Consider the following 23,319-nt stretch of genomic DNA (forward strand, 5'->3'; position numbering starts at 1 on the left):
GGAGGCTCAGCTTCGCATCGTGCCTGCTCGGGAGGATTATGAGCGGCCAGGCGAGCCGCGGCCGGGGAGGGGGGCACGTATGGCCGGGCGGCGCTGCCCGCCTCTCTCTGGGCCACCCACGAGCCGCCGCCGCCGCCGCCCCCCCCCCCCCGCCCCGCGCATCCCTGTCGTCAGAGCTCGGGCGGCGGAGGCGGTGCGGGGCGGCTGCCTCCCGGCCCGCATCCCCCTGCCCAGCGGTGCCCTCGCCGTGCCCGCCGGCCGGGGGAGGCGCCTGCATGCAAATGCGGGCCAGCTGAGCCGGGCAGGGGCGACCAGGCGCAGGAGCGCGGCTGGCTGCCCGGGGCTGCTCGGCTCCTCCGCCGCCTCCGAGGGCGCCGCCGCCGCCGCCTGCCAAGGGAGAGGAGCCGGGCGGGGGGCGCTTCGGGCCGGGCCCCCGGCGAGCCCCGTAAGCCATGCAGGTCTCCATCGCTTGCACCGAGCAGAACCTGCGGAGCCGCAGCAGCGATGACCGGCTGTGCGGCGGGGGGGGACGGGGCCAGGGCCCGGGGGGGCAAGGCAACGGGGGCTACCCGCCCCCCGGCAAGGCCAGCCGGCTGGCCATCGGGCCCCGCGCGCCCGGGCAGAACCTGCCGCACATCGCCTTCGTGCTGCGGGAGTCCACGGGCCGAGCCACCGGCATGAACTACAGGTAGGGGGGAGGGCTGCGCGGGGGCGGAGTAGGGGTGCACGGCAGGAAGGGGGCAGAGAGGCAAGTGGGGTGGGGCAGGGGGCAGAGCCAAGCGCCCTGGGGGGCTTCTTGGGGGGCCCAGGGCCCTGAGCCATAGCAAGGGTTGGTGGGGGCTGTGGAACTGGGGGGGCTCCCCTTGGTGTGGAGGGCAGGCTCTGGCTTGGGGGGTGCTGCAGACAAGCCAAGAGAAGAGTTTGGGGCGCTGCAAAAGGGGCCAGCCCACTGCAGGGCTGCATAAAAGAGAACTGAGCAAAGGATGGGGGGGGGGTCGGGGATGAGGGAGCCAATGGCGCCTGAATGGGCTGGGGGGGGATTTGGGGTGCAGCGTGAGCAGGAGGGATGCTGGTTCAAAACGTGCACCCAAGAGTCAGCACTCCCGGGTCCCTTCTCATCTGTCTAGGCAGAGATTAGTGGGGGGAGGAAAAAAGATGGGGGGGGGCTTCTTGGGAAGAGAGGCTCTTGCTGCCTCCCAAGAGCTGGAATGGACAGGAACACAAACTCTGATTGTGTGAATGAAGTGGGGGGCCATGCTGGGAGACAGCCCCGGGTCTGCAAAGTGCAAGGGGAGGTGTTGGCTTAGAATTTATTTTTTTACAGGCTGTGTGTGTGTCACACCAGCAGGCCCCAAATGGTTCACGCAGCCAAAGATTTCGCCACACAAATGACTCCCTCATCGCCTCCCCCAGCCTTGGAGGCCGATTAATCCTCCAGCTTCATGTTTGGCATTTTAATTAAAGGCAGGTCAGATTTTCGCTGACCCCCAAATGAATCCGTTTGATAACAAGCAAGGGGGGGGGGAGATGAGGACACCAGTGGGGTGTCTTGGGAGTGTGAGGTCTCCTAGAGTGCAGCAAAAAGGGGGACACGTATCAGGACGGCCCCTGGATTCCTGGCAGGGAGGGGGCACCAAAGAATCGAAGAAGAGCCCTCTCCGCGTTTCTAGGCAGCATTCTGTTTCCTAGAGGGACCAGGCAGATGCCCCAGGAAGTCCACCGTCCTGCTGTTTGCCTCCCCGCCACTAGTATTCAGAGATACACTGCCTTGGGGCACGGAGGCTCCACTGACTTCTTCACAGACCCCTTCTCCTCCACCAAGAACTTGTCAAATCCCCTCTCAAAACATCCTGTGGCAAACGGGAAAGACGCATTGCGTGCAGGAGTTTCTTTTGCTTGTCCAGAGGAAGGGCCAGAACTTCTCAAAGAGAAACTTGGTGGGTCCTCGTGGGGAGAAGATTGTCTGCTGCGTCAAAGCAACACAGGGAAGAGTGCCAGAGCAGAGGCCGTGTGTGTCTAGGGGAGGGCTGGGGGTTAAGGGTGAGCCGGTGAAAAATTCCACCCGGCTTTGCGAGATGCGCACCTTGTCGGTGTTGGTCACATTGCGGAAAAGAAAGCAAAGCGCATTCTCAAACTGAGTGCTGGGTTTCATGTCCATGTTGCAGAATGATTTGGGCTTCCAGTGCAGAAATGTCCTATGTGTTTAGTCACGGGGAGGGGAAGTTGGGTCCGGTGGGCTATTGGAGGGGGGAGCTTCTGCAGTCCAGCACAGCCAGAACTCCTGAGCCCTCTGGGAGCTGGGGAGGGGTCTTGAAGTGTCAGGACAAGGAGAGATCGGTTGCCCAGACTCCTGGAGAGAGGATGAAGGGACAAGAAGCCAGGGCTCCCGAGGTCTCAGGCCCAGGCCACAGGCTGAGGGGAGTTGAGCGAGGCCACCAGGATGCTGGGATGGTAGCCAGGACTCTGGGGTCCGATTCCCCGGAGCACGCGAGTCGGATTGCTGTTAGGGCTGGCCACCCTCCAAAGCGCCTCGCAGATCCCATAATTGCTGCCTCTCGGCTCAGGTTCCCCTGGGCTGGAGCCAGCGATGCTGCCTGAACAACAGATTAAAAGCAGATACATTAAACCTGCTATCGGGAGGGGTCAAGCTGGACTCTTGGGACTGTGGTGAGGGCAGGGAGCAGCCTGGGGCATGGGGGCAAATGACGTGGGTGAAGCTGGAGGAATCCCCCACTCCCCAAAAAAGAATTTCTAGTGGAATACAGTTCTGTTTGGGGAGGCATTTCTGATCACCTTTCACTTAATGATGCAAAGGTTACTTACAGGTTATATGACTTTATTTCCAGTATTTATGCCTTTTGATCCATACAGGTTGCCTCAGGGAGGGTTCGAGGCATTTTGCCATCCCAAGCAAGGCGTACCTGACCCCTCCTGAGCCATGCCACTGGCAGCCGGGTCCCAGCCTTGACAGAGTGGGACCACAGTGCCCTCTTGGTGGCTCACCTTGCCCTCTTCAAGCAGTTGCTTGGAGGTGGCTTAGCTGGAGGACTGGCCCTGGTTTGCCTGGAGCCGCTAGCAATACCCAAGAACAAGCCATAATTCAGAGACTTAGGCGAGGTGTACTGGTTCCACTGGCTGCTGCTCCTCCATCCTCAAGTCAGAGAAAACAAAGTCACAAATGCGTTGCCATGCCGGTTAAGTGTGGTAGGGATTACCACGATTACAGTGGGCGTTGCTTAGTGCCAGGAACGAGCCGCAGAACCTGCTTTCTGTCAGGGTTCTCTGAGCACGTGCAGAGTGCCTTTTCAATACTACCGAACCTTCAAAAACTAGGTGAAGGATTTGCCCTGCCTACGAATTTTAAAATAAAATACCCTTTCTTTGTCTCAGGATAACTTCCGTTTGAAGAATCAGACCTCATCTGTTGAATAGGAAAGTTAATTTAAAAAATAAACAATGGTAGCAAGTGCCCCCCTAAGCCATAGAATCTCACCTGGCTCACTTCTTCCTACCCAATTTTGCTCCTGATGAAGGTGGATTTTGGCTTGAATTCTGAAGCCTGACTTAGAAACTTCTATAGAAACTTCTATACTCAAACACCTCTGTTGATTAGAAAGAAAACACTGATTCATTCTCCCCAATTCTTTCTGGAAATCTAGCAACCCTCCTCATGAGGAAGGCTGGGGAGTGGGAGAGGGTACCTACTGGTCTGATGGAATCAGAACCCTGTTGGGGTTTGCCGGTCCTCATCTGCATATAGCTTGGCTGACTTCCTTGAGCCAACTCGGAGATGCCCGTGGCAAGAAATCCTCAAGACTGATCTGGGAAGACCGATCTTGCCCTGTCCTTCCCTTCCCAAAAGCCTCTTCTGTTCCCATGATCTTGGGACAGGATCCCAGCAAGAAGTGGTTTGGGAAGGTTCCCTGCTTTACAATGGGGAACCTGGAGGAGAGAGAGAGAGAGAGAGAGAGGGCGTGGAGTTGTTCTCTTTCTTTATGGTTCTAATTTGTGTGGAGAGAGAGAAATCCTTCTTCCGTGAAGTCCAATGGAGTCCCTGGGCAAAATTGTTCTGACCCACTGGAGCAAGTGGGAGGGGCGGATTGTATTTCTGCCCCTCCCCACAGTCTGTTTTCCACAGATCCCTTATGGTTTAATTATGAGCCCAAGTTGAGATCTATATCAACAACACCTGGCATTTGGGAGACTGTGATATTATCCCTATTTGGGATGGAATGGGGGTGGCAGAGGGATGCTGTTGACACAGCTGCCTCTCCCGCAGACTCAGAACCTTTCAAACATGCATGTGAACACCAAGGTAAGGACTACCGACTTTATTTGCTGACCCTGGTCTTATGTTTTTAACTAGCACAGATCCAGCGGAGTTAGCCATATTAGTCTGTATTTGCAAGATAGTAAAGAGTCCAGTGGCACCTTTAAGACTAACCAACTTTACTGTAGCGTAAATGTTCAAGAGCCGCAGCTCTCTTCATCAGATGCATCGTCAGCTTTCGAGAACCACAGCTCCCTTCGCCAAATGAATCAGCTTTCGAGAACCACAGCTCTCTTCGCCAGATGCATCTGACAAAGAGAGCTGTGATTCTCGAAATCTTACAATAAAGTTGGTTAGCCTTAAAGGTGCTACTGGAGTCTTTACTATTGAACTAGCGCAGAGGAAGAGTGACCTGGAAAACGGCGGCTGCTTCATTTCCACATGTCAGGCAGCTGATGAGGGTGCAGGAGCAGGGCCAGTTGGAAGCAAAAGTTGGCACCCCTAGAATCAACGCTCATCTCAAAGTCTAGACATCTGGCCCTGGGGGGATCTTCAGGGCAAGGAAGAAGCAGGCATCAGGACAGCCAAGTCCCACCCTGGATTTTCGAGAGCTTAGTGAACACATCTGGATTTAGTTTTTAAAACGAGAGATGGGGTGGGGGCTCACAACTAGCTGTAATCTGTGCCTGGAGAGCCTTCCCTTATGTTCTGCAGTGTGTGGCTGTGGAACTTGGTGATGCCAAAGTGCACTCCACACATGCTCAGTGGTACATTTCATACACACTTCTGAGTTTAGTATGGGCACACTTTCCAAAGTACTTTGTCTGGCAGGAGTCCGTCCCCCCCACATGACCAATTTTCTACCACTATTTATGCAAGGCGCGGGTAGGGAGCACACTGCACCTGTCCATCCGTCACAGCTTCTCCTCTTGTACACAAACGGGAGGCAGGAGGGGAGAGGAATTGGACTCAGCCAGGTCCCTGCAACTCTGCTTCATTCTCCACCCCATTTTCTCAGTTGCAGAAGCTTCCAGCCATCAGTAGCGTTGACCCTGTTTCGAAACCCCCAGCTCAGCCTGCCGATACAGGTCTATTTTTATCACACTATGGCTGTCAGCGCTGGTTCCACTAACTAATGAAGCTGCGAGAGGCACAGCACAACTCTAATGAACATGGGGGGGGGGAGGTAAACCACAAAGAGGAAGCCCAACACCTCCCTCGGAATGCTAGGAAGGGGGGAGCCGTACTGGAGAGGGGACCCAGGAGTCCTGGCTCCTGATTCTTCTTGGCTCCATTAGCGGAGGGGCGCAGAGTACGTTCAACCCATGAAGATAGATTAACTACTTCCAAACACATTTAACATTGTATACTCAGAGCAGTTGATGGAAACCTGTTGCCCTTTCATGCTCGGTTGTGGAGGTGAAAGGGTAGCTTTACACACCCAGAGACATAAAGGTGCTTTTTCAAGGCATGTTGATGTGACATGAGCAGGCTCGATCAAAAAGAGAGGGTCCAGGTTGTCCGAAAATGCATGGTCGGCAAAGCGGTGCATTTCACACCAGCTTCGGCAAGGCATGTCCTTTGACCGCAAGGAAGAGTGCCGCTGTCCAGGCTGCCAGCATTGCAAGACTGTTGGAGGGTCCTTTTCTCAGGAGCCAAGCTACAAATGACGCCTGACACAGGTTGGATACTTGTCAGCTTCCCTCAAGTTTTGGTGGGAAATGTAGGCGTCCTGGTTTTACAGCTTGGCTCTCCATTACAGCTGCAAGACCAGGATGCCTACATTTCCCATCAAAACTTGAGGGAGGCTGACAAGTGTCCAACCTGTGTCAGGCATCACTTGTAGCTTGGCTCTCAGACCCTACTTTGGCTGTATCGCAGTGTTGATCGCAAGACCATTGAGGCTGAGACCGAATCCCCCCCCCCCTCTTTTGTGCTGTTCTGGACCCAGCATGCAGATCAGTGAGCTGTGAAATGGAATGGCGTTTGTAGGTGTGATCACAGGCTGCCAAGGGACTCTCAAGCCACCCCAAATGTTGACTGTTAACCCCTCTGCTTTCTCCCCTCTGCAGGAACCTGGGCAAATCAGGGCTCCGCGTTTCTTGCCTTGGACTTGGTAAGTCCCATTGAGAAAGAGGGGCTTGGGGCTGGGAGTGTGAGAGTAAGTGGCCCTTGAGTGCCATGTGAGATGTGTGTTTTGCACATGTTCAGAGGCGCTCTTCATCAGCCAGCCTATAAGTGCTCAAAACTACAGTACCAGCATGCCAGCGGCCCAAGGGGCTTGGCATCTGCAGGCCCCTTGGCTCTGTGGGGACCCCTGCGTCAGGGGCAGGGGCCCTCGCCATGGCACTGGGACAGCACAAGGAGTGCAGCCTGTTCGGGAACATCATGTGGTGTCGTCTCATGCTCTTGATGTCCTCCCCCGCAGGTACGTGGGTGACTTTCGGATCCCAGATCTCCGATGAGGTGAGTGGGGCTTCGAGGCAACGTCGACCCTGCCATCACTATATGTTCTGCACTGTATAATTCTCTGCGTTTTGGGTCTCTCTTCAGGCACGCTTACTTCACCGTCCTAGGAATTCTGGAAACAATTACCTTTGTAGGTAATTGTTTATTAGCGATCTCTCAATCTCTTCCCAGAGAACTACGATTCCCAGAATTCTGTGAGAGTATGATACAGCAGTTGAATGAGTTTAAACTGGCAGTGTGGGATAGAAGCAGGGCTTTTTTCCATCTGGAACGCAGTGGAACGGAGTTCCAGCACCTCTTAAAAATGGTCACATGGCTGGTGGCTCCGCCCCCTGATCTCCAGACAGTTTAGATTGCCCTCCATGCCATGTGGCACGGAGGGCAATCTAAACTCCGTCTGGAGATCAGGGGGCGGGGCCACCGGCCATGTGACCATTTTTGCCAAGAGCAAAAATTTCTGCATCTCAGGCAAAGAAGCTGGTCTAGCTTAAAAAGGCAACAGCCGTACTGGACATCATGTTCCCAGCATCCATACTGTTTGACTCTCTCTCTCTCTCTCTCTCCTTCTCCCTCGTAGATGGCAGAGAATGTGCTCACCATTGCGTACGAGAACGGGGTCAACCTCTTTGACACAGCCGAGGTGTACGCTTCTGGCAAGTATGTCCAGCCATTACAGCCTCAACGCCCTTCTGAGAAATAGGCACAGACCCTGAGGGCAGCTGTAGGGTAGCCACTGCTTTCCAGGCAGGTCTTCTGTGCCTTTAAAAGTTCCATAGCAAGGAAAAATTCAACAGGTGATGCTGTACCATTTGAATTTCTGCCTGTCTTGGACAAGCAGGTACAGAGGGCAGGTCAAAAAAGAGCCCTAGATAGTCGCCACCTTTATTCTAGACTGATGGCCTGAAGTACACCAGTCTCAGCTCCTAGGTCTTCTCCGTGTCTCACCTGGCTGAGCTCTGTTGTCAGGAACCGACTGCTAAAAGGAGAGATTCTGGAGCTTTAGTCTGTAGTTGTGAATGTCCTGCATTGTGCGAAGGGTTGGACTAGATGACTCTGGAGGTCCCTTCTGACTCTATAATTGTGTGATTCTGTAAGCCTAAGCTCCAATGTCTGTGGGAGCTGTCAAGAATTGCTTATCGAAAAAAGAAAGGCACTCTGCATATGCTTGGGGCACCCTCATCTTAGCTAGCAGCCTTTATTCTGAGTCTGAGCCCTCTGGGGTCTAACCCTTGGCTCAGATTGAGCCCTGCCCACTGACCAAAAAGCAAACCCCTCCCCACCCCGGGGGTTGCTCTTCTTGGTTCCTCATGCTTCTCCCCCGCCCCCCGGCCCGTCTTCTTTCAGTTCTAAACATTCCTTCACCCACCCCACGTTATTTCTGCCTGCCAGACACTTTCTAGGCAAAGAGCTGTCTCAGGACTTTCCAGACTCATAATTAAAACTCGGTGACATGATTCTGTCAGGCCGGATTTGGGAATAGCTGGCTGTGAAGGACGGAGGAAGTAGGATGCCTTCAGTCACAGGCAATGGAAGGTGATGGAAGGGAGCTTGGAAGGAGGAGGACAGGGGGGAAGCTGAGCTGCGAGGAGGGAACGCAGGCGTTCACAGGCTGGCTTGAATGCCTGGGCAAAATGTGGAGTTCCTATAGCAGAGGAATGCCGGGCAGCTTTGGTTCTGCAACCGGGGTCTCACGATACCTGCGATCAAAGGAGCTTAGCAGAATACCGTTGATGGGAATGGGGGAACCCTTTTCAAGCAAATCTAGGAACATGGAAAATAAGAATGAAATGACCACAAAAGCAAACAAGTTCAAAGCCCATCAGTTTTGTGGAAGAACTAGGCTGACCATTTGGCACTGGCTGCAGCTGAACGTCGCCGTTGGTTTCTGGCGTTGTTTTTCCATCCCGCTTGGCAGAAGGAGCTGCCTAGTCTGCGCAGCCACAGGGTGACCCTCTCTCGGAAATCCAGGCTCTTTTTGTGTCCTTGTTAGTCCCACTAATTGACTGGGATGGAGGGGGAATTGCAGCTTCCGTTTGAGCAACTGGATAAATCGATCGGAGCTCCCCTCTTGGCATTATCCTTACCTTTCCTGCCGTGTTTCATCTTCTTTCCAGAGCTGAAAAAACCTTGGGGAACATCCTGAAGAGCAAAGGATGGAGGTAATGCCCCCACCCCAAAAAGACACCCCCCCAGGCTTGCCCCTGCATCCTCTCCCCCCATATTAACCTTCTCTCTCTCTCTCTCTCTCTCTCTCTCTCTCTCTCCTGTCTCAGGCGTTCAAGCTATGTTGTAACCACAAAGATATACTGGGGAGGCCAGTAAGTAGAAAGAGTATCTGGGGAGCTGAATGGGAGGGGGGGCGCTATGGAGGGTCTTCTGGGGAAGAGGAGGTACATCAAACATGCATGTTGTCAAGGGGGGGGGCAGCAGGGATCTAAGTCCAGGGGGCTGGCTGCAAGGTGAAGCAGAGGGAGGAGCTGGCCTGGGTGGGGGAGGCAATTTGAGTCGGGGGCTCAATACTTGGCTATGAAGGCTGGAATGAGTCTCTGCAGGAGGGGGCACTGGCGGCGGAGGGGGGGGGCGCTCAGGCTTTGAATACCCTCCTCCCATCTCTTTTCTTTCTCTTCCCCTCAAAGGGCTGAGACAGAGAGGGGCTTATCCCGGAAACACATCATTGAGGGTAAGGTGGGGCGAAGGGGCTTGAGATTACTGGGGGGGAGCAGAATATTAAAGAGTGGGTGGAGTGGCAAGGGTGGGGGTAGATCAGGGCTGGGAGGGGGTCAAGGGGTGTGAGGCAGGGGCTTACGGTGGGATTGTTGCTTGTCTGGGGAAGGGAAGCAAAATCTCGAGGAAATGGTTGGTGGGTTTGAAGCCTGAGAAGCAGAGGGTTGGGGGCTCCTGGGGTGGAAGATGAGGGCAGCTTGTCTCTAAGGACTTTGCGGTGGGGGGGGCTCTCAGGCCAGCTCAGGCCACTGTTTCCCTCTCCCTGGCCTTTTAGGACTCAAGGGTTCCTTGCAAAGACTTCAGTTGGAATACGTGGACATCGTGTTTGCTAACCGGACGGATGCCAACAGCCCCATGGAAGGTAAGAAGACCCCCCCCCCCTCAATTTCAAGGGGCTCTGCATTGCTAGTCCGACCTTCCTCTCACAACTGGGGGATGGAAATCAAGCATGCCCCCCCTCTTTTTTAGCAGCCCCTCCCAGCACCTTTAGACACCTGCCCTGCTAGACGAAAGGCCTCCCAATGCCCCTTGCCATAGCTGAGGGGTTCCCCCACCCCTGAAAACTTCACCTCTCTTTGTAGCAGGGAGTCTTACCGAATCCCTCTGCCCTCACCTTTGTCTGCTCTGCATATTCCACTTTGATTTGTACAAAGGATTTAACCTTTGCACTTGCAAGAGCGATCCTCTGTGGAAGGCCACAGTTAATCTCCTTTCCCAGACACGGGGGCGGGCAGTGCCTAGGAGACAGCGGGATTCACCCAAGGACAAAGAAGCAACCAGTGGCAGAGAACCAGAGTCGGAAGTCTGGCTCTTCTGATGCTGGGCTGGCTCCTGAACTCCAACCCTCTCACCAGTTCTCTCCTTCCCCCTGCAGAATGTGACCCGAACTTCCGATTGCTCTTACTGGAAGGTACTGCAGACCTCCCCACACGAAACAAACCCACAAGCCCTCCTATTTGCTGCCCCCCCCATTCCTATGCCTGAGAGTCCTCCTGATCCCCATACCTCTCAAGGCCTTCATTGAAGGACCAAACATGATTAGTACCCTTGAAATGAAGTAGCTTCTGGGGAAGAATCAGGAGTTTGGAGAATAGTAAAGAGTCCAGTAGCACCTTTAAGACTAACCAACTTTATTGTAGCGTTAGCTTTCGAGAGCCACAGCTCTCTTCGTCAGATGCAACTTTATTATAGCATAAGTTTTCGAGCACCACAGCTGTCTTCATCAGATGCATCTGACAATGCATCTGACGAAGAGACCTGTGGTGCTCGAAAGCTTATGCTACAATAAAGTTGTTTAGTCTTAAAGGTGCTACTATTTTGCAACTACAGACTAACACGGCTAACTCCTCTGGATCTATGAGCTTGGAGAAGGCAGAGTGCTGGTTCTGTTCTTGATGGAGGGTTTACAGAGGCACAGTCTACAGAGGAGCCACGCTAGGAAGAGAGAGGCTAGGCCAGGGCCAGACCACTAATGCAGCTGCGTGGGGAGGGACAGGAAGGAAGGGTCAGCTGCTCCACAGGGGCTTGGCTTACTGCCAGCCATCAGCAGCAAGGGAGGCAACTGGCATCTGCTCCTGGGCCTGCACCACCATTGGCCGTGTCCAAGGCGTGGCGGCCCTCCAGAGGTGACAGGTCGACTTGGCAAAGGATGACAAAATACCTGGAACCTGTCCCTGGAGTCCTCCCCATATTTTTGTGCAGAATCTTTGAGAAGCCACTCCAGAAGCAAAATGTCGTCACAGGCTGCAGCAAAGTGACAGCAGTTTTGCCTGTCTCCTCCCGACCTAGACAGTCCAGGCAAGCCTGATCTTATCAGATCCCAGAAGCTAAGCAGGGTCGGCCTTGGTTAGTAATTGGATGGGAGACCTCCAACGAAAACCAGGGTTGCAGAGGCAGGCGATAGCAAACCACTTCTGTTAGTCTCTTGCCATGAAGACCCCGCAAGGGCTCCCCATAAGTCAGCTGTGACTTGATAGCACTGTCCAGCGGCACCACCTTTCACAGGCAGCTCTTAGTGCTACCAGGTTAGCGTTGCTAATCCTTCCAGGTTGGCCAGGAGTTCTGCTGGAATTGTCTCTCGGTGGTTATTGCGGTATGCAGATGTTTGGGCTTTGGGGTAGAAAAGAAAGATACACACGCACTGTTTTACATATAGCTCAAGTGGTGTAGCACCATACATTTGCAAACGATGCTGTGCTACTTACAGGCAGGAGGGGAACATTTAGAAGTGTGCATGTAAGTAAGGCTGGTGGATGACACAGCAGCTATAAAACAACAAGTTCTTAGTTGTGCAAGGTTAGTGGAAGAAGAGTTTTCAAAAATTGCATCCCAGTTAGCCACTTGAGAGGTATGTGAGCCCCCTACCTAGAACCCGGTGCTGTCTTTGAACTCTCAATTATCCTCCCCATTAAATGGCCCCGTGCACCAGATCCTTGTAAATCCTAACCCATCCCATAATGCCCCCCTCCTGCATTGCTGGCGTAACCCCTAAGTGAGAGGAAAGCCCCCCGATCTGTGTCTAACCCAAGTTCTGTCCTCTGGTGGGGAGTGGGTGCAAAAACATTTGTGGTGTTTTTGTAACTTAGTATATAGAAACTGTGTGTGTTTTGTGTGTGTGTGTGTCAGGGTTGCATACTGACCTGGAAAAATCAGTCTGATCTGCTCCTGCATCTTTAACAGTGGCGGGTTGCAGATCTTGCTGGGGAAGCTTTTCATGGCGTGCTCAGAGGCTCCCAGGGCAGAGGGTGGTGGGAAGCTTGTGTATGTGCATGCTTGCTGTCAGGGCTTTTTTTCTGGGGAAAGAGGTGGTGGAACTCAGTGGGTGGCCCTCAGAGAAAATGGTCACATGGCTGGTGGCCCCGCCCCCTGATCTCCAGGCAGAGGGGAGTCGAGATTGCCCTCCGCGCGGAGGTCAATCTAAACTCCCCTCTGCCTGGAGATCAGGGGGTGGGGCCACCAGCCATGTGACCGTTTTCAAGAGGTTCCGGAACTCCGTTCCCCCGCATTCCCACTGAAAAAAAGCCCTGCTTGCTGTTAATGGGAGAGCTCATATTTGCAAGCAGAAGTGCAGCTGTGTCTTGTTTTTAGTGTTGTGTAGTGTTAAATATATTCTACAATTTGCAGACGGGGAGAGGAGGCAAAACGATCTTCATGTTAACATTTTAAGTTTGGAAAAGTCTTGGACACCAATTGATTGATTTGATTTGATTTGATTTGATTTGATTTGATTTGATTTGATTTGATTTGATTTGATTTGATTTGATTTGATTTGATTTGATTTGATTTGATTTGATTTGATTTGATTTATACCCCGCCCTCCCCACAGATGGTCTCAGGGCGGCTAACAACATTAAAAAAATACATTAAAAGTCACAAAAACATAAAATCAATAATAATTTTTTAAAAGTCATTAAAATAGTCCAGGAGCAGGCTATGTATTATATATTATATATTAATATATATTATATAATAATAACAACAACAACATTCGACTTATATACCACCCTTCAGGATGACTTAACACTCACTCAGAGCAGTTTACAAAATATGTTGTTATCCCCACAACAAAACACCCTGTGAGGTGGGTGGGGCTAAGAGAGCTAGAAGCTGTGACTGACCCAAGGTCACCCAGCTGGCTTCAAGTGGAGGAGTGAGGAATCAAACCCAGTTCTCCAGATTAGAGTCCTGCGCTCTTAACCACTACACCAAACTGACTCTTAACTGAAAGGTCTGAAAGCGGGAATGAACAATATATCCAAATCAGTAGTTTATTATTCTGTTAGGAAAAATTGGCGCGAGAGCCTCCACTGTATTAGCATGGTGTGCAGTGCAAATGTAATTGAAAGTTTGGTCTTGAAGATGGGTCACAAATTTAGGCATGTTGGTTGATTGCAACCACCCACCAGCTATTTCATCTACGGGGGTTCTGTTCCCAGGAGAGTGTTAGGGGAATTTTTAGGCCCCATTTCATAAAATCTTATTCTGGGCATACATTTAAGCTACTAGCACACAGAAATATGTAAACAAGTAAAGCTAGGCCTTGCTCCTAGTGTTAAGATCCTGTCTCTGGGTGAGATAGGTCACTAAGCAAAGTGTAAACATTTTGTTTTCATTATTCTAATTAGATAAGTAAGATTTCAACCTTGAATTAATTCCTTTCCCAAGAGAATGTCAAATACATGGCTCCAACCTCTCAAATGTTTGTTATAATTCGTCACTTAATCTTGTCATATGTCATTTTCTCTGGGAAAATGTGTCATTCTGCATCATTTTGACAAGGTGTATGCATCATTTTTACAAAGCTTTATCCTAACCTTTAATCTTTTATTCTGTAAACAAATAGCAATTATTCTGTAAACAATCAGTACTGAAGGGTATATAAGGCCCTCCAATGCTACTGGTCTTTACAGGTCTCCTCCTAATGGAGAATGTGTCTGGGGTTATTCCATAATAAACCCATTTTTTCCTGTAATCACTGAGTTTGGTGTCTTGAAATATATATGGGTTAGTGGTAGTAGGGGACTTGCAAATTCGAAGCAGAGTACTATTACAAAAACCTCCCCTAACAGAGAGTTAGCAGGCACAGCAATTGGGACTAGGTTAGCCTGCCTCCCCTGTTGTGACGGCTCTGTAAGGAGAGGAAGCTGCTGACCTTTAAACAAGAGAGGAGGGTCCAGTGGTGGCAGCGGGAGTTCCGGCCAACCCTCTGCCTCACGTCTCCTTTCTTCCCTGCAGAGATCGTCCGGGCAATGACATACGTGATCAACCAGGGGATGGCCATGTACTGGGGCACGTCTCGTTGGAGCGCCATGGAGATTATGGTAAATCCTGGATTTGTTGGGGCGCCTGGCACTCTGTCTTAGGCATGCTTACTGTGGACTGCGGACTGGTCCATGTGTACAGAGCGGGTGGTGGCAGAATGGCTTGCTCTGCTTTAGATTATAAAGGGGTCCGTTCCAGTTGCAAATATGCCTTTGCATTTTTTTTTAAAAGCCTGCAAATAAAAAGAGCACGGGGTGGGGGGAGGAGAGCGGAAGGGGCTGCCTGCCTCCCTCTTTGCTTCTGGGCTGGTCTTCCATTGACAGCAGGGGCCCCAACATGGTGCCCATGGATGCCATGGTGCCCACTGACTCCGTTTTTGGCACCTGGCTAGTGTTTTTGCAAAGTAGGTATGGCCAGGTGGGCCTTTTGCCCAGCAGGACTTCTGACTGGCCATTGGAGATAGGGTTTCCAGATGGGGGCAAGGGGGAACCTGGCACTTATCTGAGTGATCTCACACATGCCAAAGCACACCTGGGAGGTTTTTTGCCTTTTTTATCTCCTCCTGGGGTGTTCTTCAAGGCCATGCGGCCCACTCCTGCATGCCGCAGCAGCCCAATTCAGCTTGAATCGCTGTGGAGAGCAGGAGCACTACAAGGCCCTTCGCCCCGCCCAGCAGCGCTCCCGCACTCTGCAGCAGCCCGATTTGGGCCTGATTCAGCCCGAATCAGGCTTGATTAGGCCCCCTGCAGAGCGTGGGAGTGCTCCCAGGGGCAGCACATGGCTTGCGCGATGCGGTCACTTCCCTGAAGTTACTCAAGTAAGTGCCAGGTCTCCAGCCTCCCACCGAGAGGGTAAGGGGACCTGGCAATCCTATCTCCACCAGTCAGGTGACTGGCAGCAACGACCAGAGGCTGGGAGTGGGGGATCTCCTGCCCTCCTCAGGGGGGACTGGCAGCCCTCATTGGAGATTAAATTGGTTGTGCAGATTTTTAGAAGCATTGCTTTGGTAGCAGCTGCCACCACAACACAAGGATCTTGGCTGTGTGGTTGCAGGTAAGCTGGAGCAGCCATTTTGTGGCTGGCTGCCCCTCCCATGCTAGTTGTTTGCAGCCATTTTATGGCTGCGCTCACCACATGGTGTCAGAATTCCAGAGCTTTCCACAGGCTCAATAAGGTTGGGGACCCCTGGTCTACAGGGAGGTTTTAACATAGGGGAGCATCCCAAAAAGTGGCTCTGTATGATCCTATGTCAGTCCTGCCCCATGGCCATCCCGCCACCTCGTATCTCTGCCACTTCCCTCCTCTGCAAGCGCAAAGCAGGTCTAAGGCCCTCTGTGCCGCTCCCCTTGCGGTATTCTTCATTTCCGTTCAGCTCCTTTCCCTCTCCCCTGAACCAGGAGGCATATTCAGTGGCCCGACAATTCAACCTCATCCCCCCCGTATGCGAGCAAGCTGAATATCATATGTTCCAGCGGGACAAGGTGGAGACTCAGCTGCCCGAGCTGTACCACAAAATTGGTAAGAAGAAAGACAGGGGCAGGGGCTAGGAAGGTGTTTTACTGAAGGGAGTTTCTTTCTTTCTTTCTTTGTTTATTCATATTATGTGTAATCCGCCTTTCTCAGTGAGACTCCGAGTTTTCAAATCCACAAATTTGCATTTGTCTACCCAGTTGCATCGCTTATTGAATGCCCCTGCTGTTTTGTCTTGATTTACACTACGTAAGAAAGGTGGACTATAAGTGACATAACTAAATGAATAAAATGCAGTTGGTGGGACAGAACATCCAGTATCGATGCAAGAGGGTTTGGATTGCAGAAATCTGAAACAGAGAAAGCCCAAACGGTGCAGCCAGAGCCGGGGACAGCCGTAGACTACCAGAGGGATATATAGGTTGAAACTATGATGTGATCAAAGGAGAAGGGAGAATTTTTATAGGGACAAAGGAAGGGTTCTGTTTGGGGTGTACCGGAACTCACAGAGAGCAATTTATGGGCGTGCAAAAGACTAGCCAGAGCTTGTCAGAGCTCAGAAGCTAAGCAGGATCAGTCTTGGCACGTAGGTGGATGGGGGACCCCCAAGGAAAACCAGGGTTTTGCTAGGCAGAGGCAGGCAAGGGCAAACCACCTCTGCTCATCTCTTGCCTTGAAAACCCAGGCGGAGTCGCCATGAGTCAGTTGCAACTCGAGGACACTTAACTATAGTAAAATGGGGGGGGGGGGGACACAAGCCACACCAGGAAGAGCCACGGACAAGGACGGTCTGTGGCTGATTATTTCATTGACTCTTGGAGGAGGAGGGGGGAGTCCATTTTTTCTTCCTCTTCACCTTCTGCTTTGCCTGCTTGCTCTGTTAGGGGTGGGGGCCATAACGTGGTCCCCTTTGGCATGTGGACTTATCACGGGGAAATACGAAGAGCGGGTTCCTGAGAATTGCCGGGCTGCCATGAAGGTACGGTCCCCTTGCGTGCCTCTCGTCTGAAACTCTGTTCTCCCGAAAGTTCCCTTGAACCTTCGAACTAATAATCCCCATGGTTGCCCTCTCAAGCAAAAGGTGCCCGTCCTGCCTAGAAGATGCACCATCTGCCCTGCCGGCTTCTAACCTAACAGCCATACAAATAAGATCCCTTCTTGCACTTACTCACATGCCTGATCGCTGTTGCTCCTTTGGATGCGCCAGGCTGGGACTTGGAATTAAAGATGAGTTCTGTGGCTCAAAAGAAACCAAAGTCTCCCTTCTCCATTCCAGCCAAATGCCTCTCGCTTGCTGGTGCCTCAAAAGCTTGCTCTCTTTTGTCCCCTATATGCACCCCTCCCCCGTGCTGATCTGAGGGTCTCCTTAAATACATACAAGTCCGGCAGCAGTGGGAGGGCAGGTATATTTTACCAGGGTCCTGGAGCTCTGGCAGGCCCACTGCCGCAATGCGGTCTGTTATGGCATTTCAGATGTTAGAAATGGTAAAGTAAGAGGGGAGAGGAGGGGAAGGGCTGCTTCGGGCCTGGCCTTGGGTCCAGCTCCTGACACCTGTTGCTTTTTTCCTTCCCAGGGGTACCAATGGCTGAAGGAGAAGCTGCAAAGCGAAGATGGGAAGAAGCAGCAGGCCAAAGTGAAAGAGCTTCACCCCATTGCCGAGCGCCTGGGCTGCACAGTGGCACAGCTGGCCATCGGTGAGGGGGAAGCAGGAGGTGGCACGAGGCCAAGAGCAGGGAGGGAGGCCCCCCGAAGCAGTTGCCCTTCCGGGTGGGATTGTGTTAGGCCTATAAATAAAGTACAAAGTACGTGGCTGTAAGGTACAAATACCGTACTATTAACAACAATTTAATATATAAATAAACTACCTGTGAAATAACAAACAATGCATTTCAAACCATTGAAATACACAGGTTCCCCTTCTCAAGAATAACATATCAAGTGTAGAAATTCCCCATATTTCTTCTATTGTCAGTAACAAATCCAGTTCACAACTCTTCTTTCAATAATAACAATTCCATGTCAGACAGGCAGGGCTGGCGCGCCTATTAAGGCTAGGTAGGCGGTGGCCGCAGGCGTGGGGTGCCGGAGGGAGCGCCGGAGGAGGTGCGGTGGGCAGGAGCGTGCGCCACAAAGCACCAGCCTCCTATCCCTCCCACCCCACGCCGCTGCCGCCGCCAGCACAAACCCCCGGCCAGGCGCAGCCACCGCGGGCAGGCATCTGCGGCGGCGCAGGCAACCAAGCGGGAGAGCTCGGAGGCCGCCCGCCGCAGCAATCGGTGCACGCGTGACGTCACGCAGGCCGGTGCACGCGCACGTGCTTGTGCACAAGCGGGGGCGCCCGGCCGGCCGCGAGCGCGGCAGACCCTTGCGCCGCCCCTGCAGACGGGTTGCTAGCTCCATTCCCGTTTCGATCTTCATCAAGATTCCTCTTATTTTACAATTCCAACTGCATCAATACATTTTCACATTTCAAAAAGGCAATAATCTGGATTTGTGACTGCCTTAAGGTTCTCTTTCAATAGAAGAAATATATAGAATGTCTACGCTTGATATGTTATTTTTGAGGAGGGAAACCTATGTATTTTGATGGTTTGAAATACATGCATATCATTGTTCTTTATTTCACAACTAGTTATTTCTATGGATTACTAAATTATTGTTAATAGAGTGGTATTTGTACCCTACAGCCACGTACTTTGTACTTTATTGTGGCCGGGCTACTGTTCTTATCATTGTGTTAGACATACCACGTCTCTTGCTACAGTGGAAGACCTCCCACCCTCCACCCATTCTGCCCGCAGGGCAGCGGGGGTAAATTGGGCGGGAAAGATTGTATAAAAATTAAAGCAGGGGCTGTGGCTCAGCAGAAGAGCCTCTGCTTGGCACGCAGAAAGCTCCAGGTTCAATCCCCAGCGTCTCCTGTTAAAAGGACCAAGCAGCAGGTGATGTGAAAAGACTTCTGCCTGAGACTCTGGAGACTGGCAGCGGCTGCCAGTCTGAGCAGACAATACTGGTCTTGATCAGGGCTTTTTTTCAGCTGGAACGCGGTGGAACGGAGTTCCAGCACCTCTTGAAAATGGTCACATGGCCGGTGGCCCCGCCCCCTGATCTCCAGACAGAGGGGAGTTGAGATTGCTCTCCAACGCGGAGGGCAATCTAAACTCCCTCTGTTTGGAGATCAGGGGGCGGGGCCACCGGCCATGTGACCATTTTTGCCGAGAGCAATTTAAACTTTAAAAAAACTCCCCCCCTTGTTCTAGCTGACCCAAAGTGATGTCATTGTGCGGTCCTGAGTTCCCCCACTGAGCTCCACCCCCTCTTTCCCCAGAAAAAAAGCCCTGGTCTTGAACTGATTGTCTGATTCAGTTATAAGGCAGCTTCACGTGTTGACGTATCCAATTCCTATCTCAGCAGGAAGAAAGGAAGGCAAACTCTTCTGTGGGTTCAAAAGGGACAGGGATGAACACGGCTTAGAAATGGGAAGACGGTTTCTGACTGCTTTCTAGGGTTCTCTCCTTCACAGACCTGGGAGGACAATGGACTGCTCTGGGTGTGATAGGTTTGGATACATCGACAAGAAATTCTGTGCAGTTGCCGTTCTGATTCTTTGATTGTGCCCTCACTTGGCCTGCAAAAGGTCCTCCGCCTTAACCTGGTGGAATGGATGGGGAAGTGAGCAGTGCCCTTATCTATGAACTGGATAGCAAGAAAATTCTGCCTAGCCAAGTCCATTTCCACGTGGGTTGTTTGTCCCAGGTTCAGCGCTGTTGGGAAGTGTTTTTTCCCCCCACTCCTTCCTTACAACATCATGCCATATTCCTGCAACTCCTGAGATTTCCCCATCTTTTCTCTGATCTTTCTCAATCCTGCTTTGCTCTAAAGTTTTCAGAAAGATCTCAGTAAAGCCAGGATGGCTGCTGTGCGGATGAGAAAGTTCAGGTTTTCCCAGGGCTTTTTTTCTGGGGAACGAGGTGGTGGAACTCAGTGGGTTGCCCTCGGAAAAAATGGTCACATGGTCGGTGGCCCCACCCCTTGATCTCCAGACAGAGGGGAGTTGAGATTGCCCTCCGCGCCGCTTGGTGGCGCGGAGGGCAATCTCAACTCCCCTCTGTCTGGAGATCAGGGGGTGGGACCACCGACCATGTGACCATTTTTAAGAGGTGCCGGAACTCTGTTCCACCATGTTCCTGCTGAAAAAAAGCCCTGGGTTTTCCCACCCATGTGGCAGCCATTTCGGTGTTTTAAATTAGCAATTGAATATCGATATAACATTATACAAATATCTGTAATGGGTTCTTTGGATGCCCAGCTTTCATTTTTAAGAAGTCTCTTTCGCCTTCCATTGTGGTGATATAAGGGGAAAGGCATATCTCCCCATCGTAAGAGACTACAGATATATATATATTTTTAAATGAAAGTTAGGAGTTAGGAGAATCTGTTGCACAGATAGTTATAACATTATACTGATATAATTATATTCAATTGCTGAGTTTTTTAAAAACTGAAAAAATCCAAGTGGCCTGGGGGCACGGAGCTGGCTGCTGCTGAGGGATCTGAGGCAGGGAAACTGGGGAGACGTGCCATGCAGAAGGCCCATTTCTGCCATGCTGTATTGGCACCTGTACCAGCAACGCAGAGTCCACACGAGCCTGTCCCCATGTGGAAGCCACTCCAGCCTCTCCTCGATCTGTTTTGGTGGCTGCGCCTGGCTGTGGCTCTTGGAGGTTAACAGGGAGCAAAAGCTGGGCTTGGGACAAGATGTTTCCCCTAAAATCACCCTGGTGGGTTGCATGTCTGTCTGTGGCCCTGCTAGGTCGTGTGAGTCACCTTGAGCCATTTGTACTAGTACAGATTTCGGGCTTGTGATGGAAGACAGGAGAGCAGCTATGGCATTGGTCACGTTTTGGCCCAGGGAGCCTTTACCGCTTCTCAACTGCAAGATTCTACACATTTGTTCAGATTCCCTTGTGCCAAGCAAGGCGCCAGGGGTTGGGCGAGAGATTCTTTACTGGCATGGTGTTGATAAGATATATTATGTTCAGGATTATAAATGTCTTTCTTAAAACCTTCAAGAAGTCTCTAGAGGCCTGCAATCTCTCACACCTCTCGCTTTTCTCCCCCCACTCCCCACCCCCACTTCCGTCTCCTAAAAGCTTGGTGCCTGCGCTCGGAAGGTGTCAGCTCCGTCCTTCTTGGCGTCTCCAGCACTGAACAGCTCATTGAGAATTTGGGATCCATTCAGGTATGGAAGGAAGCCGAGTTCAGCCACGCCTTTGAACTGATTGATTGGCTGCTGCCAGTCCTTGAGTTTACAGTGATGATGATTTTACATTTTAAAAGGGGGGAGCAAATGCTAAGGAATCGATTTTACTTCTGATAAAAATCACATGCAACATTTTTTACAATCGTACCACAGGACAGTGACAAACCTGCTTTTTTGTGGTGTGATGGAGAAAGCGGAAGGGACATGAGGAGAAGCTGAGCAGTCGGCAGATTTCTGACCATTTGGGGCACAAATCAGGCACTCTTTGCATCCCATTTGACAGCCAGCCCACAAATCAAAGGCTGATTTAGTAATCTCTCTTGCCTGACCTCTTTATGAGTCTTGCAAGCTGACCATCTTTTTATTTTAAAAAGCAACACATCCCCTTTCAATCGCACATATTTTATTTCATAACATTAAAAAAGTGAGAATCAGTAAGTTGGTGACGTGACAGTGTCCAGCCAGTCAGTCCAGCACACAGCATACTTCTGCTGCTGGAGACCCTGAGCTCAGCCTAAGGGGGGAGATAGTATTTTTTTTATTTTTCTCTACAAAATGTATACCCTGTGTTTCTGCCCTCATAAGGGCCTCCAGGGTGACTACAAATTAAATACATACATAATAAAATCTTATCTTAAAAACCATTATGTACGGCTAAACCCATTGTGCTCTGACCTGGACAGCCCAAGTTAGCCTAATCTTGTCAGAAATTGGAAGCTAAGCAGGGTTGGCCCTGGTTAGTGATTGGATGGGAGACCTCCAAGGAAGACCAAGGTTGCAGAGGCAGGCAATGGCAAACCACCTCTGCCTCTTCCCATGGAAACCCCACCAGGGGTTGCCATAAGTCAGCTATGACTTGAGGGCATTCGCCACCACCAATCATGAGAGTGTCTTGCGGCAGAAACAAACAGGAACAATACAACACCTTCACCAGTTTTATTTTTCTGTTCCAGAATGTACACCTGAATGTGCCAGGTGTCTCATTCAGACTAGACTTGTGACATACTTACCCCAAAAGTCGGCTATCAGAGGGCTAGTTGAATTGTAGCAGAATTACTGATTTTCTGTCCTTTTAAGCAGCAGCAGCCCCACCTCAGTGATTCCTGGGAACCCTATTAATTCTCCCTGGCCTTCTCAGATGCTGTCAACACAAGCCTAACACGACAGGCATAAGGACTAGAAACATTTTTTAAAAGTTGAGAGGGGTTTTTTCTATGATGCAGAATTATGTGCCCCAAAACTGCTTTCTGCACTTATAATTCTGCTACATGCTGTGCTACATATGGCTCAAACAGATCAGACTGAAGTACCTCTAAAATGCAAATTGCAGGCTTGTGCAGCCTCAGTTTGTCTTGGAGTCATTGGGGGAGAAAGAAAAGATTTAACCCCATCTACCTCCATTCAGTTTCACTGTTGGAAACTAGCTCCACCATTGTTATTAGAATGTTAAAAGAAGTTGAAGAGTTAAGCTTCCTCTTCTTTCCCCACATGGCTCCAAGGCAAATTGAGGCTGCAGATTTCATTGTAAGAACAAGGCGGGTGACTGTTTGAATCTTAAGAGAAAGGGATTCTGGGTACGATACAAACTTCTGTGTTTTCTCCTAATGGATGCCACCTCTCTTTACAGGTTTTAACCCAGTTGACGCCCCAGGTTGTCCAGGAAATTGATGCACTTCTGGGGAACAAACCCAACACAAAAAAAGAGTCCCGGGCGTAGGGACACATTGGCGCCCGGGACTGTGCACGCTGTTGTCCCAACAGACTTTATATTCTTTAGCTCCTCTGCGGGGCTCCTGTCCCCATCTACCTGCTCCTCCCCACATGCTCTTCCACCAGCTGTTGCCTCTTACTTTTGTGGGGAGGGCAAGGAGGAGCCGCTTTGCGCATGAACCAAATATCCGTATACTTCCATGTCGGATAAAATGGGAGGGGCAGGATTGGGTGCTGCCCTGCCCCGTGGCAGCTGCTTAGATTACAATACAACTATATGGTATGGCATGAGCAACTCAGCTATGGGGCTGGCGGGTGAGAGGCCCCGCCTCCTGCTAAGGCTGGAACTACCAGCCGCTTTGCCTCTCTTTCCATATCAATACGCCTGATTTTTAAAGGAGCAGGCACACTTTAACAAGGAAAAGAGGGAGGTAGTTTGAAAATAAGCACACAATTGGTTTATATGGCAACAATTCATCTTCCTTGATTCATCGTTAGCATTGTGGTTCCATATATGCATTGTGTTACTTACTTACTACACATACTTCTTTTTTTCGTTCTTTCTCCTGATCATGTTTTATTTCTCCATTTGTTGGGTTCATGATGGACTTAAGAACTTGTAGGGGGCAAGGAGTGAGCAAGAAGTAGGTG

General features: G+C 51.2%; 1 protein-coding gene across 1 annotated transcript; it reads left to right on the forward strand.

Annotated features, from left to right (window-relative positions):
* Positions 1–452: 452 nt before the first annotated feature.
* KCNAB3 (potassium voltage-gated channel subfamily A regulatory beta subunit 3) lies at positions 453–23,035 on the forward strand. The gene is made up of 14 exons (XM_054995498.1): positions 453–688; positions 6,343–6,386; positions 6,699–6,736; positions 7,317–7,396; positions 8,854–8,898; positions 9,013–9,057; positions 9,376–9,419; positions 9,738–9,824; positions 14,198–14,283; positions 15,622–15,742; positions 16,579–16,673; positions 17,269–17,389; positions 20,849–20,937; positions 22,586–23,035. Exons 1-14 carry the CDS (start codon positions 453–455, stop codon positions 22,673–22,675), a joined length of 1,221 nt encoding a protein of 406 aa, XP_054851473.1. The 3' UTR covers positions 22,676–23,035.
* The last annotated feature ends 284 nt before the right edge of the window (positions 23,036–23,319 follow it).

This window comes from Eublepharis macularius, chromosome 12 (assembly GCF_028583425.1).
Source record: "Eublepharis macularius isolate TG4126 chromosome 12, MPM_Emac_v1.0, whole genome shotgun sequence".
Lineage (NCBI taxonomy): Eukaryota > Metazoa > Chordata > Lepidosauria > Squamata > Eublepharidae > Eublepharis > Eublepharis macularius.

Coding starts and splice junctions, on each gene's coding strand:
- KCNAB3 (XM_054995498.1), top strand. CDS start 453: ATGCAGGTCTCCATCGCTTGCACCGAGCAGAACCTGCGGAGCCGCAGC. Junction 14,284..15,621: donor GGAGCGCCATGGAGATTATG/GTAAATCCTGGA, acceptor CCCCTGAACCAG/GAGGCATATTCAGTGGCCCG. Junction 16,674..17,268: donor ATTGCCGGGCTGCCATGAAG/GTACGGTCCCCT, acceptor TTTCCTTCCCAG/GGGTACCAATGGCTGAAGGA.